At 43.2% G+C, this 13,212-nt stretch overlaps 2 protein-coding genes across 4 annotated transcripts in view; one reads left to right on the top strand and one right to left on the bottom strand.

Moving 5' to 3' along the window:
- Positions 1–495: 495 nt before the first annotated feature.
- LOC120066127 (gamma-crystallin M2-like) lies at positions 496–2,512 on the top strand. 3 transcript variants are annotated; one of them, XM_039017262.1, is made up of 3 exons: positions 496–522; positions 1,818–2,057; positions 2,228–2,512. In XM_039017262.1, the coding sequence occupies exons 1-3, from the start codon at positions 496–498 to the stop codon at positions 2,510–2,512; spliced, it is 552 nt and encodes a 183-aa protein (XP_038873190.1). The 3 variants fall into 3 exon arrangements, with proteins under 3 accessions (XP_038873190.1, XP_038873189.1, XP_038873188.1); XM_039017261.1 differs by lacking the exon at positions 496–522 and adding an exon at positions 1,569–1,621; XM_039017260.1 differs by lacking the exon at positions 496–522 and having other exon boundaries at positions 1,756–2,057.
- Positions 2,513–6,530: 4,018 nt separating this feature from the next.
- Positions 6,531–13,212, bottom strand: part of LOC120066576 (cadherin EGF LAG seven-pass G-type receptor 1-like) — a 76,729-nt gene continuing 70,047 nt past the window's right edge. The window contains exons 23-34 of the mRNA XM_039018002.1: positions 12,872–12,998; positions 12,565–12,765; positions 11,895–12,069; positions 9,883–9,995; positions 9,713–9,792; positions 9,488–9,614; positions 9,219–9,344; positions 8,133–8,260; positions 7,756–7,862; positions 7,487–7,621; positions 7,107–7,322; positions 6,531–6,874 (exon numbers count right to left, since the gene is read on the bottom strand). Of these exons, the coding sequence (XP_038873930.1) occupies positions 6,531–6,874; positions 7,107–7,322; positions 7,487–7,621; positions 7,756–7,862; positions 8,133–8,260; positions 9,219–9,344; positions 9,488–9,614; positions 9,713–9,792; positions 9,883–9,995; positions 11,895–12,069; positions 12,565–12,765; positions 12,872–12,998 (1,879 nt within the window). The remainder of the gene's footprint in view (positions 6,875–7,106; positions 7,323–7,486; positions 7,622–7,755; positions 7,863–8,132; positions 8,261–9,218; positions 9,345–9,487; positions 9,615–9,712; positions 9,793–9,882; positions 9,996–11,894; positions 12,070–12,564; positions 12,766–12,871; positions 12,999–13,212) is intronic.

The raw sequence follows: 13,212 nt of genomic DNA on the forward strand, positions 1-13,212 counted from the left end.
AATGACAGGACAAGCACAATACAGTTTTAGAGGAGGAAAAGAGAGCTACTCCTGGCAATAGGCCTATACAAATAGTATCTAGTATTAGATATTTAAAGTCAAATGTTACACTTTCACTCCAGGGAATTTGGATATCTCAACGAGTTTTAAAACGAGGAGTTTCGTGAGAACCTTTGGGTTTTTATGCGCTGTTCTGCGTAAAGCACTGGATGCATTTACGTTTTCACACTGTAGCTTTTTAAATTCTCCAATAGCTGTCTAAGGCTGGTGTACATATTCTTGAGGTGATCATGAGACATGATTGAGAAACTGCTGTGCGAGCCTGTGGCCCTCCTGACTGTTGAAACCCACTTTGTGCAATGCGAAATCACCATTCACAAAACTTCAGTCTGGCTCATCTCTCACCCTCAAATACTCATAGGTTACCCGTTGTGAAATGTTTCCCTACTGCTTGTTGTTGACCTGCTGTATGTTTCATAGAAAGGGGCTCATGTAATGCTTTGCTTAATGTCTATTGGTGATGTTTCTATCATAGGAGCAGGAAAAGGTTTGCAGTCATTGGGACGGCAGTTTTCCATGAGACAATTTGCCCTTTTTTGGAAATATGTGGTTATATATACATGAATTCATGGGCCCTGTCCAGAAACAACCTCTACTCCCTAGATCAGAAAGAATTGGATTGGTAAAAGCAACATGGTAGTGGCTCTAGCTAGCTTTTACGATAGTGATATTCTTGGCGGATTCTTTTTGTCAAAACTACATTAATATCTATAAATGGCTTGGGAATAAGGGGTGTTTCTGGATATAGGTCATAGATTTACAGGTCAGCTGTGGTTGAATTTAAAGCCACTCTCCTGATATTGTTGTACTGTCTTTGTATCATAATGTACATTGCTGACTCCGCAAATAGTCTTCCTCAGAGTTTTAGGAAGTTTTATGGAGTGGTGTAGGAATTGTGTTACAATGCGGTGTGATACACTATGTGATGCTTGCTGGTACAATGCAGAGGAGGAAAAGGTAAAGATGTTCTATTTGTATCCTTCCGTCTGTCGATCCTGGGATTAAAGATGTTGCACTCTTTTCTCTCTACAAGTGTCAGCTTCTCTGTTTCACTATTTGCCCACTATGTCCATAGCGTTGACTGAGACAACAGCCCAAGCTTTTGTTCAATTAGGCCACACTAACTGGGATAAAATACTTCAATAAAAGATTCATTGAAACAGGCAACAAACTGTAACATTTGGTAAACACGGTAGTTAGTCCGTGTTGAATTCTTTGAGGTAAGCACTAGAAAGTATAATTTGCAAATTCCTCATGAACATCGGCTAAAACAGGACGAGGGTAGGACTCTTTATTGTTAACCCTTTCACAAAGGGTCATTGTTACTTTGTTCCGAGAGAAACGGCATTTTAAAGTTATTTTGATGGAGCCATGTCCCTAGACAAACCGCAGTGCTCTATGGGCCTCTAGGCCATGTTGCTGAGTCAGGGGTTAGTACAATGTGGCCACAGGTATAAAAAGAAAGGTTTTAAACAGGTAGGATATCAGTTCCACATCAAGAGCAGCAGCAGCAGCACAGAGATACAAAATGACCTCCACCAGCATGAACATGAACAGCAAAGTATATTTCAGTGCATATATAAATATACATTTTCCTAGATTGTTAGACTAAGGGCTCTCTTGTACTCGTGTCAGAGCACAAGACAACCTTAATTGCATAAACCTGATTACTAGTGGGATTGGGCAGGGCCCAGAACGTAGCAATGTGGTTTTGTACGTTTGAATGGTTCATAAAAAGGATTCCTGCTTATTTTCAGGTCACCTTCTACGAGGACAGGAACTTCCAGGGTCGTTCCTATGAGTGCAGCAGTGACTGCCCTGACATGTCCTCCTACCTGAGCCGCTGCCAGTCCTGCAGGGTGGAGAGCGGCTGCTTCATGGTCTACGACCGCCCCAACTACATGGGAAGCCAGTGGTTCATGAGGAGGGGAGAGTACTCTGACTACCAGCGCATGATGGGAATGAATGACATCAGATCCTGTCGCATGATCCCCATGGTAAACCCAATAACATTTAGTTTGTAGCATTTTATGGCGTTGATTTCTGAGAAACATACACCTGTGTCCATTCCTCAATATGTCTACAATCTATGATGCTACACATTTTTTCAGGAAGTTCCTGAGCTGTGCAGATTTCTCACTAAAACATGTTGTTCATCATGTTACAGCACAGAGGATCTTACAGGATGAGGATCTACGAGAGGGAGAACTTCGGAGGTCAGATGCACGAGATGATGGACGACTGTGACGACATCATGGGTCGTTACCGCATGAACAACTGCATGTCCTGCAACGTGATGGACGGCCACTGGCTCATGTACGAGCAGCCCCAGTACAGAGGCAGGATGATGTACATGAGGCCTGGAGAGTACAGAAACTTCAATCAGATGAGCATGGGCTCTATGGGCATGAGGTTCATGAGCATGAGGCGTATCAATGAGTCCTGTTACTAGATATTGCTTTACTAATGTAAACAAGAGAAGCCATTGAATAAAATGTATATAAAAACAAAACAAATCTTGCATATTTCTATTTTACCCTTTACCCAAACACCTTTGAAAACATGCAAATATGTCATAAACCTACCAATTCTTAATGACCCAAGAATTACATAAAACACTAAACAATAATACAAAAATCCAAATGTGGTTTATTTTACTGTTCCTAGAGTCTGATTTCCAGTGTCTTTTCACAAAAAAATAAATATATGCATATTACAAAAACAATAACTTAAGGTTACTTTCGTTACCCCGGTTCTCTGATAATATGAGTGAGATGTATCACATATGGGGATTCGCTGAAGGCGGAACACTATGAAGAACTAATCACAGGAGGCAGACAGGTCAAGTGGCGAATGAGATGAGCCCTCCCTCCTTATAAGGCGCCACTCGCCCGCCCTCTGGTCATTCTCAAGCATGCCTCTATTCCTTGCGAGCAGAGAAATGCAGTGATATATCTCACTCATTATCAGAGAACCGTGGTTACAAAAGCAACCTTAAGTTCTCTTTCAAATACTAATGTTGATGTATCACATATGGGGAATCTTTGCCAACTCCCATATCTCAGACAGGCTCTCTCCGAACCCAGGGTAATCCCAACTGCATTACCCCGCAGAGGCTCTGACACTGAGGATAGTACCCGCCAACGTAGGTGCAGTGACATCCAGTCAGTAAAACCTCAAACATATGACGGGCGGCCCGACATGTCGCATTGCATATCTCTTACAAATGAGATGTCTGTGACGAGTTCCTAAGAGGTAGCCATACCTCTCTCTGGTAGAATCAGCCCTCAGACCCTCAGTGGGCTGTAAACCCTTGCTGTTATAAGTAAATATTAAAGCCTCCACTATCCAAAGGGAGGCAGGGAAAACAGAGTCAGAAATGGAGTCAGAAAAAAACACTATCGACAGGAGCTGAGGTTCTATGTTCAGCAGCGTTAACGTCATGGTAACGTCATGAGAACGATTAAGTAGAAAGACAGGATTCTAGTTGTGCTGAGGGAGAGCTTCAGGAGCGGTAGTAATTCTTCTGCAAGGAAGAGAGGTGAGAATGACCGGTGTTATTCTTCTTCGATGGGGTTTAACGGCGGTTGGCATCCAATGTTAATGGTGCATTACCGCCACCAGCTGGATGGGGTATTGAATAAGAAACTAAAAAAACACTGCGGGAAAGGGGGAAAGCGACATCATACAAAATACAAAAATGAAACACGTCAACTAACAAAACCCATCCCACTTCTTCAATCACAGTCCACTCCAAAATACATCTCTGCACAGGCTCAGGGGCGGCTTCACCGACCGGATTTCACGAAGACCCCAAAAACATTCAGCTGCATTCACAATGATTCCAATTTTCCTAGACTTTTTCTCCACCTTTTGCTGTACAGTTTATGGCCATTGCAATAAATTATACAAAGTCCACCTTTTTAACATGTAACATTTCATGATCCCTCGGTTGATGAGAAACCTTCACTGGTCGTGGTGGCTCTACCACCATTGTTTCTTCCCCGCCACTCATTCCTTCCACTCTTCTCACATCGTCAAGATAGGAGACACGCTGGACACTCCTTACTTTGGACACCTTATTCTCCTTCACCCTAACAGGGCATTCCAGGAATTCAGGCTCATATTCACCTCCACAGTTGCAGCATTTCACTTCACCTGGCATACGATACTCTTCCCTTCTGTACACACTAGACACATGACCAAATCGTTTACATTTATGACACTGAAGGGGCTTGTGCACAACAGGGTATCTCATGAATCCTGACTTTATATGAGAAGGGAGAGACTCCTCATCAAAGAACAGTGGCATGGATGAAGTGATTTTATTTTCTCCGTCCAACATACAGGTCAGTCGACGTGCACCAACCACTCCATCGATGTCGTCAGTAACATCTTCTGCCTTTAGTTCTTGCTCCACCCCAGAAATAACCCCCTTGATAGGCGCCCTGCTAGGAAAATCCATACAGGAAACATTCCACTCAGATATCTGTTTTAGTCTTAAAAAACGCTCAGTGGACACACAAAGAAATCTAAATAAGCCCACTTCCTGTGACTCTCACCAACGCCACACTTTCCTCTAACACATTCTACATTTTCCTCGAGATGTTAAATATATTTCCCAAGTAGCATTGATCTAAAACCCTCAATCTGACTAAAAACGAGTCTAGGGATTTCCTATTTTACACCACAACTTTACTTCTCGTTTCCCCATCTTCTTCACAACTGTAACCCACTCATTCTCACTTTCTGTGCTATTAGCTTCACCCGATGCACTAGCAATTTCAAACAAAACCTCAGTTTCCGCCATCTTCTCCGCATGTCCTCTCCCCTCTCTCTCTTCTTCTTGATCTACACCGGCGTCTCGTCAGCATCCTTCAGACATCAGATTGACCGGTGGCCAGCGAGTTGCGCCTTATAAGGAGGGAGTGTGTCCGACAGACGTTGTGTGATTGGTTCTTCGTAGTGATCCACCTCCAGTGAATCTCCATATGTGACACATCGAAAACAAGTACTTGAAAGAGAACAGATTTCTAGAGACATGACTCATCTGTAAACACGAAACAGCGGAAGGAGAACAGAGGGATGAAAGTATCATTAAAGTAGACCGTAGTGGTTCCCTTGCATTTAGACACTATGCTGTGCGGTGGCAGGGAGAAAGGCACGCTGTTGATACTTAAAACGACTACTGTTTCCTTGGAAATAATACTGTTAACTTACTATTCTAATTGAGTTGAAAATCAGAATACAGACATGTTACTGGCTGAACTTTTACAATGCTCTATGGATTGAGGATCTCCGGAGATGCGTACATGGAAAGATAAAACGATAAGAATATAAAAAGGGTTACAATGACCCAACGTGCTAAGTTAACAATCAAAAGGCACACACCTTAGTGCTTCTACAAACCATTCTAGAGTAGCAATTTATTTCTACATATTACTCTGATGTTGACTGGAACTTGTAACGTAAGTATTACGGTTTCAGTGCATTTTCCTCATTCAAAGTCATTCAGCGACCAGGACTTGATTTAGATACCATTGGAATGGACAAGACCTTCACTCTAATACAGAGATGAACGCACCTCCCTATGTTACAATTACTACTTCAACATGGCTTTTGGTCAGCTACACTTACTATGTGAGTGTTTGAATACTTTAAAAATCCCATTCTTATCCCATTCTTATCAGTATTTTCAGACTGGGAGTACTTTACATGCTGTGGATTCTTAAAAAGGTGGCAAATTCGTAAAATATCCGTAAAAAACATTGTTGACTGTCATATCTACACATGATGTCCCAAAAATATCATATTACAATAATAACACTTACAATGTACAAATTAGTTCTTCCTGTCCTATAAACAAGTAACAAAGAAGAAGGAAAAATATCTACAAGATAATTACACAGACCAAAGTCATTGATTTGCTTTTTTGATGTTTCTGCCTCAGCTGGGCACTTAGTGAGGTCTGACTGATTCACATCGTGGCACATCTGATGATAGAAAAGTCTTCAAACCCAACCTGCTGTCTGATGCCGCCTGCACTGAATAACTACAGACAGCGCCACTTGGTGGCCGTGCCGTGAAGTGCATTGTTTTGTTTTTCCAACTCGCTGCTGCATGCTGGGACATGTAGTTTTCACGCTGTCCTGTGGGATTTAGTCTAACACTTTCGTCCCTTTTTCCCTTGGGCAGGCAACTGTCTGCGGTGACACTGATATCCATATGAGTTTAGGGGTCCTGTGGCCTACTGGAATGGGTCATAGTGACCCTTGAATCCCACATATGGTATTAGCGCAGTTGCCCCTCTTCCTTGGTTGTCTACCTGGAATTCCATCCAGGTCAGATTGAGGTTTCGTTGCTACCACTGTTGAGAAAGACAGAGAGAGTTTGTAAAGTCAGAAAGTGATTGAGTATTATCCAACACATCTGTTAGACATGCAACATGGCTGGCAGTATCTCGTGACCACTCACTCTGAGTCCGAGTCCTGGGCGTATTGAACCCCGTTGACACCATTGACCAATGGCGACATTGTCGTGCTCGTCGTTGTCATGACAAACCCGTTGCGCAGCGCCCGTGGAGACAACGGAGGGCGCTGAGGCACGGGTGGGCGAGGTGGGGGTTTGATGAGGACCCGGTTGCCCCCGGTTACAGCGCAAAGACGGGGGGAGACGGGAGACGGGGGGACGGGGACTGGGGTAGTTCTGGGGGAGATGGTGGGGGGGTTGTAGTCGCTCAATTTCTCCCGCAGGCGATTCTTCATGTTCTTGTCAGTCAGCGGAGGAGGGTAAGTGATTTTGTTTTTCAGAATGCCTGACAGAGGATGCAAACACGCGCACACAAAGGGTGAGTGTACAGACCACAGTCAGTCATGCAAGCAAACACACACAGAGACACACACACAACTTATTTGGATAGCAAAACATAACACAGAATGTTGACATGGTGATTCAATCACACAATTCATTTGATTTGGGACATTCTTGACAAAGGTCAATTATAAATGGCTTGAATGGTCAGATCGGAGTATGTCTCTCTCTCTCACCCCTTCTCTTCTCTGTCTGGTTGCTGTCAGGTGAGCTGGGAGGGGCACTACCGTTCTGGGAGGGTGACTCCCCATTGACTTTTTTGTCCTGGTGGAGCTTCACGTTGACCTTGGTCTCCATACGCAGCGTCTCCAACCCGCAGGGCTCCTCACTCTCACTGACAGTCGGCGGCTCAACTGGCCAGTAAGGCTTCATGTGATTGGCCGCCGTATCCACTACAAAAGTAGAAAAATAAACCGTTTATATGAGATTCGCCTAAAATGAATCTGAGATTTTATGTCATATAGTTCTATTGAAATCCATTTGTGTGTGTGTGTGTGTGTGTGTGTGTGTGTGTGTGTGTGTGTGTGTGTGTGTGTTTGAACGTGAGTCCCGTTACCTTTGGGTGTTCTGTGCTGGGGCGGTCTCTCGTTGTTCCACCTATGTTTGCGGCTCCCTCTGTCATTATCACTGTCTGACGAGGCGTAGGAGCTACTGTGCTCATCCACTGAGAGCTCGCTGTCCGAGTCCGAATCTGTCACCATGGAAACACACGGGCTATTACTTACTATCGGACATCTGAAATGTAGGCCCAAGCAGCCAATGGCACGACAAGTATCGGGATCAGACTAAAACAGATGACATGCGGTTTGTGCATAAGACTCGTACTATCTTTCTTGGAACGCTTGCGGATGAAGATGGAGGAGTCTCCCTCCCCACTGTAACTCTTTTTGGCTGAGCGGGAGGATGTAGTATGCTTTTGCTCCGAGTCATTCCTGTAGGAAGAAAGAAACATGATGAGTACAGAAATAATAATTTGAATATGAATGACAATTTTGTTCCAGTAGAACTAGGGTTGCAACATTCCGGTAACCTTCCTAAAATTCCCAGGTTTTCCCGAAATACCGGTTGGAATATTCCTGGAATCAGGGGGGAATATGCAGGAAATCCAGAATCCTCCAATAGGGCTTTCTTAGAAAGCTGTGGATTTTGGAAGGTTACTGGAGTTTTGCAACCCTAATTAAAACCCCGTTTCAGTGAGTTACCTGGCCTGGCTGCTGCTGAGGCTTTGGGCTGATCTGACCGTGCTTTCCAGGGAGGCAGTGGACTCTCCAATGGCCGTGCGGTACAAACCGTCCTCCTCCGTGAACGAGTACTTACCGTTTAAAGAACGCTGGGGGCATCAAAGAGGCAGAATGTGGATTGAATCGTCACCATCAGCAGCATCAGGTAATGTTTATGTAATCCCCTTTATGATGAATATCTAGTATTTATCCCCGTAAGATCAAAGGGCCCGTGGCTGGGTTTCTACTAAGTTAACATATGGAATTGTTTTAAGAAGGTCATACCAAGGATCATTTAGCTATTTGATTTAGAAATGTAGGACCCCTGTAAGTATGAAAAAATGATCATCAAAAAAATGGTTGCCCTCAGAAAAGCCTCAATTCATCGGGGGAAGGACTATACAAGGTGTTGAAAGCGTTCCACAGGGATGCTGGCCCATGTTGACTCCAATTCTTCCCACAGTTCTGTCAAGTTGGCTGAATGTCCATTGGGTGGTGGACCATTCTTGAGACACACAGGAAACTGTTGTTGAGTGTGAAAAACACAGCAGCGTTGCAGTTCTTGAAACAAACCTGTGCGCCTGGCACCTACTACTGTAACATACCCTGTTCAAAAGGCACTTAAATCTTGTCTTGATCATTCTCTGAAATGCACACATTCACAATCTATTTCTCAATTGTCTCAAGGCTTAAAAGTCCTTCTTTAACGTGTCTCCTACCCTTCATCTACACTGATTGAAAGTGACATCAATAAGGGACCATAGCTTCCAATTGGATTCACCTGGTCATTCTATGTCATGGAAAGAGCAGGTTTTCTTAATGTTTTGTACACTCAGTGTATGCTTCCAATCATTTTTCAAACTGATACTGGGCTACCTTCAGAGTCTTGTGAGGCTTGTGGGCGTCCTAGAGAAAAACAACCGACCTGTCTGTTTTCATGGAAGTCTCACCTTTCGTTGGTATGGTCATATTAGCGAAATGTGTATTATGCTAATTAGATTATCGACTCTAGGGGATTTTAATGTACACAGGTGTAGTACACTTAGGTATTGACTGATGTGTACATACTGTGAGTAAAGTGGTGCGGGTGGCAGTAGAATCTTCCACTATGGACTTCTTCCCCCTGAGGACGTTCTTCAGGTTGATCCTCACCTCCTTGTTGAAAATACAGAGGAAGAAGAAGATGCACACACCCTGAGAGAGAGAGAGAGAGAGAGAGAGAGAGAGAGAGAGAGAGAGAGAGAGAGAGAGAGAGAAAATTGCAAATCAGATAAACAGAGCCAATGTATTTCAGGGATTTTGAAGTACTTTTTATGAGAAGGCAAAAAGACAAATACCTGGAGGCAGCTGAAGATGGCAAAGAGGTAGTGGAAGGAGAGTAAATCACTATTGACTGCCATGAGGCCCAGGAGCCAGGTAGCACTGATGAGCAACAGGAGGATGAAGGCTATGCGTAGAGAACAGCTGGAGAGGAGAGGTTGTTATTTTTGAATGGAATCCAGCCAAAACGTTATGCTATGTGCCAACTATTTTCTAACCCTATCCTGTTTCGAAGTACTCACATTGCTCCAGACTTCTCAAATGTCCACTCTCTCTTTCCGCACGAGGCCTTGGCGGCCAGGAAGAATAAAGTCATGTTGACCTAAGGGAGATACATGAGATGGAGATGAATAACAGCCATAACCAATACAGTATAGTACAACAAATAAAGCATGCCTAAACACACACTCACCAGTACTATGATAGCGATGGGCCCAGCGATACTCCAGATGAGTGTGTCGTGGACAGAAAGCCAACAGAAGTCTGGGTTACCATAACCCTGAGGATCCAACCCAACTGCCAGGCCTACAAGAGGAAAACACACACAGTTAGTCAATTCATTTTGAATTCCTGTCAATTCAGGAACTACACTGAAATTCCAATTCCCTTCAATGCTTTTCAATTAGGAAAATGTGGAATTCGAATTTGGTTTCGTTTCTGAATTGACTGGATTTTTTGGGGAATTGACAACAAACCTGGCTTGAAGAGTACAGTGCCTTCAGAAAGTATTCATACCCTCGACTTATTCCACATTGTTTATGTTATAGATTTTACACATAGTACCACACAAAGAGAGTGAAAACATATTTTCATACATTTTTTCAGATTTATTGAAAATGAAATACAGAAATATCTAATTTAAATATTTACACTCCTGAGTCAATAAATGTTCGAATCATCTTTGTCAGGGATTACAGCTGGGAGTGTTTCTGGGTAAGTCTCTAAGAGATTTCCACACCTGGATTGTACAATATTTGCACATTATTCTTAAAAACATTCTTCACGTTCTGTCAAGTTGATCATTGCTAGACAGCCATTTTCAAGTCTTGCCATAGATTTTCAAGCCGATTTAAGTCAAAACTGTAACAAGACAACTCAGGAACATTCAATGTCCTCTTGGTAAGCAACTCCAGTGTATATTTGGCCTTGTGTTTTAGGTTATTGCCCTGCTGAAAGATGAATTTCTCTCCCAGTGTCTGTTGGAAAGCAGACTGAACCAGGTTTTCCTTTAGGATTTGGTCTGTGCTTAGCTCTATTCCATTTCTTTTTATCATAAAAAACTCCCTAGTCCTTGCCGATGACAAGCATTCCCATATCATGATGCAGCCAAGCCACCACCATGTTTGAAAATATGTAAAGTGGAACGTCGTGTTGGATTTGCCCCAAACATAACACTTTGTCTTCAGGACATAGAGATTATTTCTTTGTTACATTTTTGTCAGTTTTACTTTAGTACCTTATCGCAAACAGTATGCATGAAATTGAATATTTTTATTCTGTAGAGGCTTCATTTTCACTCTGTCATTTAGTTTAGTTAGTATTGTGGAGTAACTACAATGTTGTTGATCCATCCTCAGTTTTCTCCTATCACAGCCATTAAACTCTGTAACTGTTTTAAAGTCACCATTGGCCTCATGGTGAAATCCCTGAGTGGTTGTCATCTTCTCCGGCAACTGAGTTAGGAAGGACGCCTGACTGGGTTTATTGATAGTGTAATTAATAACTTAACCATGCTCAATGGGATATTCAATGTCTGTTTTTTTTTAAATCTACCATTAGGTGCCCTTCTTTGTGAGGCATTTGAAAACCTCCCTGGTCTTTGTGGTTGAATCTGTGTTTGAAATTCCCTTCTTGACTGAGGGACCTTACATTATATAATTGTTATCTGGAGTACAGAGATGAGGTAGTCATTCAAAAAATCACGTTAAACACCATTATTGCAACTTATTCTGTGACTAGTTAAGCACATGTATACTCCTGAACTAATTTAAGCTTGCCATAACAAAGGGGTTGAATACTTACTGTCTCAAGACATTTCAGGCTTTCATTTTTAGTTAATTTGTAAAAATGTCTAAAACATAATTCCACTTTGACATTATGGGATATTGTGTGTAGGTCAATGACACAAAATCAAAATGTTATCCATTTTAAATTCAGGCTGTAACACAACAAAATGTGGGAAAAGTCCAGGGGTGTGGTTACTTTCGGTATGTTGTTTCCATGCATCTGTGTCCCTCTCTGTCTTTGTGTGCATAAATGAGCGGGAATGTATTTGTTTGCATGCTTGTCTGTGTGTCTGTGTGTCTGTCTGTCTGTCTGTCTGTCTGTCTGTGTGTGTGTGTGTGTGTGTGTGTGTGTGTGTGTGTGTGTGTGTGTGTCAGTGGGGAGTGTGTGTGAGAGAGAGAGTGTGTGCATCTCACTCACTGGTGATAATGGCAGGAATGCCCCAGCCAATGGCATAGTAGAATCTCATGTGGCCATGGTTGATGTTGCGGATCTCAGTCAGCATGCGGTAGATGTGAAGTCCCTCCACGAACATCCAGGCAAATGTACACATGTAGGAGTAGTGCAGCAGGATGGCTACCACTGTACACATGAACTGAGGGACAGAGAGGTTGGGAAAGATGATTAAAGCCCCCATTTTAAAATAAATCTGTGCTAAATGTCAGTTGGGCCATCTGTGAAATAAGTCTGGTTCAGTAACTTCTAATCTATAACAACAGAACACAATGTGATCGCTAAGGCCAACTCCACACATTGCCAGACAGAAACAGAACTATTATTATCCAAGATAAAGCCACTAAGATGCTCAGGCACAGCCAATACAGTCACTACCATTAAAAGACATATGCATTTCAAAGTTGTGGAGGGGAGAGGAGACCCAAGGCTAGCTCTGTAGCCTTCCTCTTGGAAATCCTCAATTTGTCGACAAATGGAGTTCCCCTCCGCACAATGCTGTAAACCAATATATTACAGTAGAGACTAAGTTTTATCCTGCAGGTATAGCAATAAGTGGAGAGTCTATAACAAAGCAAGAAGACAAAGAGAGAGTGTTTTTTGGGGTGTGCCTCAGGGTCGTGTGCTAGGCCCTCACCACATTCTCAGTCTGGTTGATTCCGAAGAGGAAGACGAGCTCAGAGAGGAAGATGGACACCACCAGGTTTTTGTGGATGCTGTGGAGGTTGGAGCGGAGCTTCCGGAGGATGGCCAGGAGGAGGAAGGTGATGAGAAGGGCCACTAGCGATGCTGACACAGTGGTGTAGGTGATGATCTTCAGGGGTAGGACCTCCCCATGCTGAGGAGGTAAACACAGAATAGGAGGTAAAATCAAATTATCCAAGTTATAAAATAATAACATTAAAGCTGCCCTAGTGTGTGCGGTAGAGGGCTCAGGGCGGTACCTCTCTTTTGGAGATGTCCATGAGCACAGCAGAGCTGGACATGTGACTGCACTGGCAGCTGATGTGAGTGCTGTTCCTGAACACAAGCTCACACCCCTTGGCAGACCAGCCTCCCGTTCCTTGAACGCTGGACCCAAAATAGAGATTGTTGGGTATGATTTTTTTCATTTTCAACAGAATCTAGCTAAACTCCATTCTAAACCTATGATACAGTGGATCTTCCTGTAAAAGTTGCGTCATACTGCAGGACACCTTGCGGGCTGCCGCAGAATTCTATGGCACGTTATTGAAGTGTCAGCCATTGTTGCCATTAATGCTAGTTAGACCACCAGAGGGCATCT

The sequence above is a fragment of the Salvelinus namaycush genome, chromosome 21 (genome assembly GCF_016432855.1).
Source record: "Salvelinus namaycush isolate Seneca chromosome 21, SaNama_1.0, whole genome shotgun sequence".
Taxonomy (NCBI): domain Eukaryota; kingdom Metazoa; phylum Chordata; class Actinopteri; order Salmoniformes; family Salmonidae; genus Salvelinus; species Salvelinus namaycush.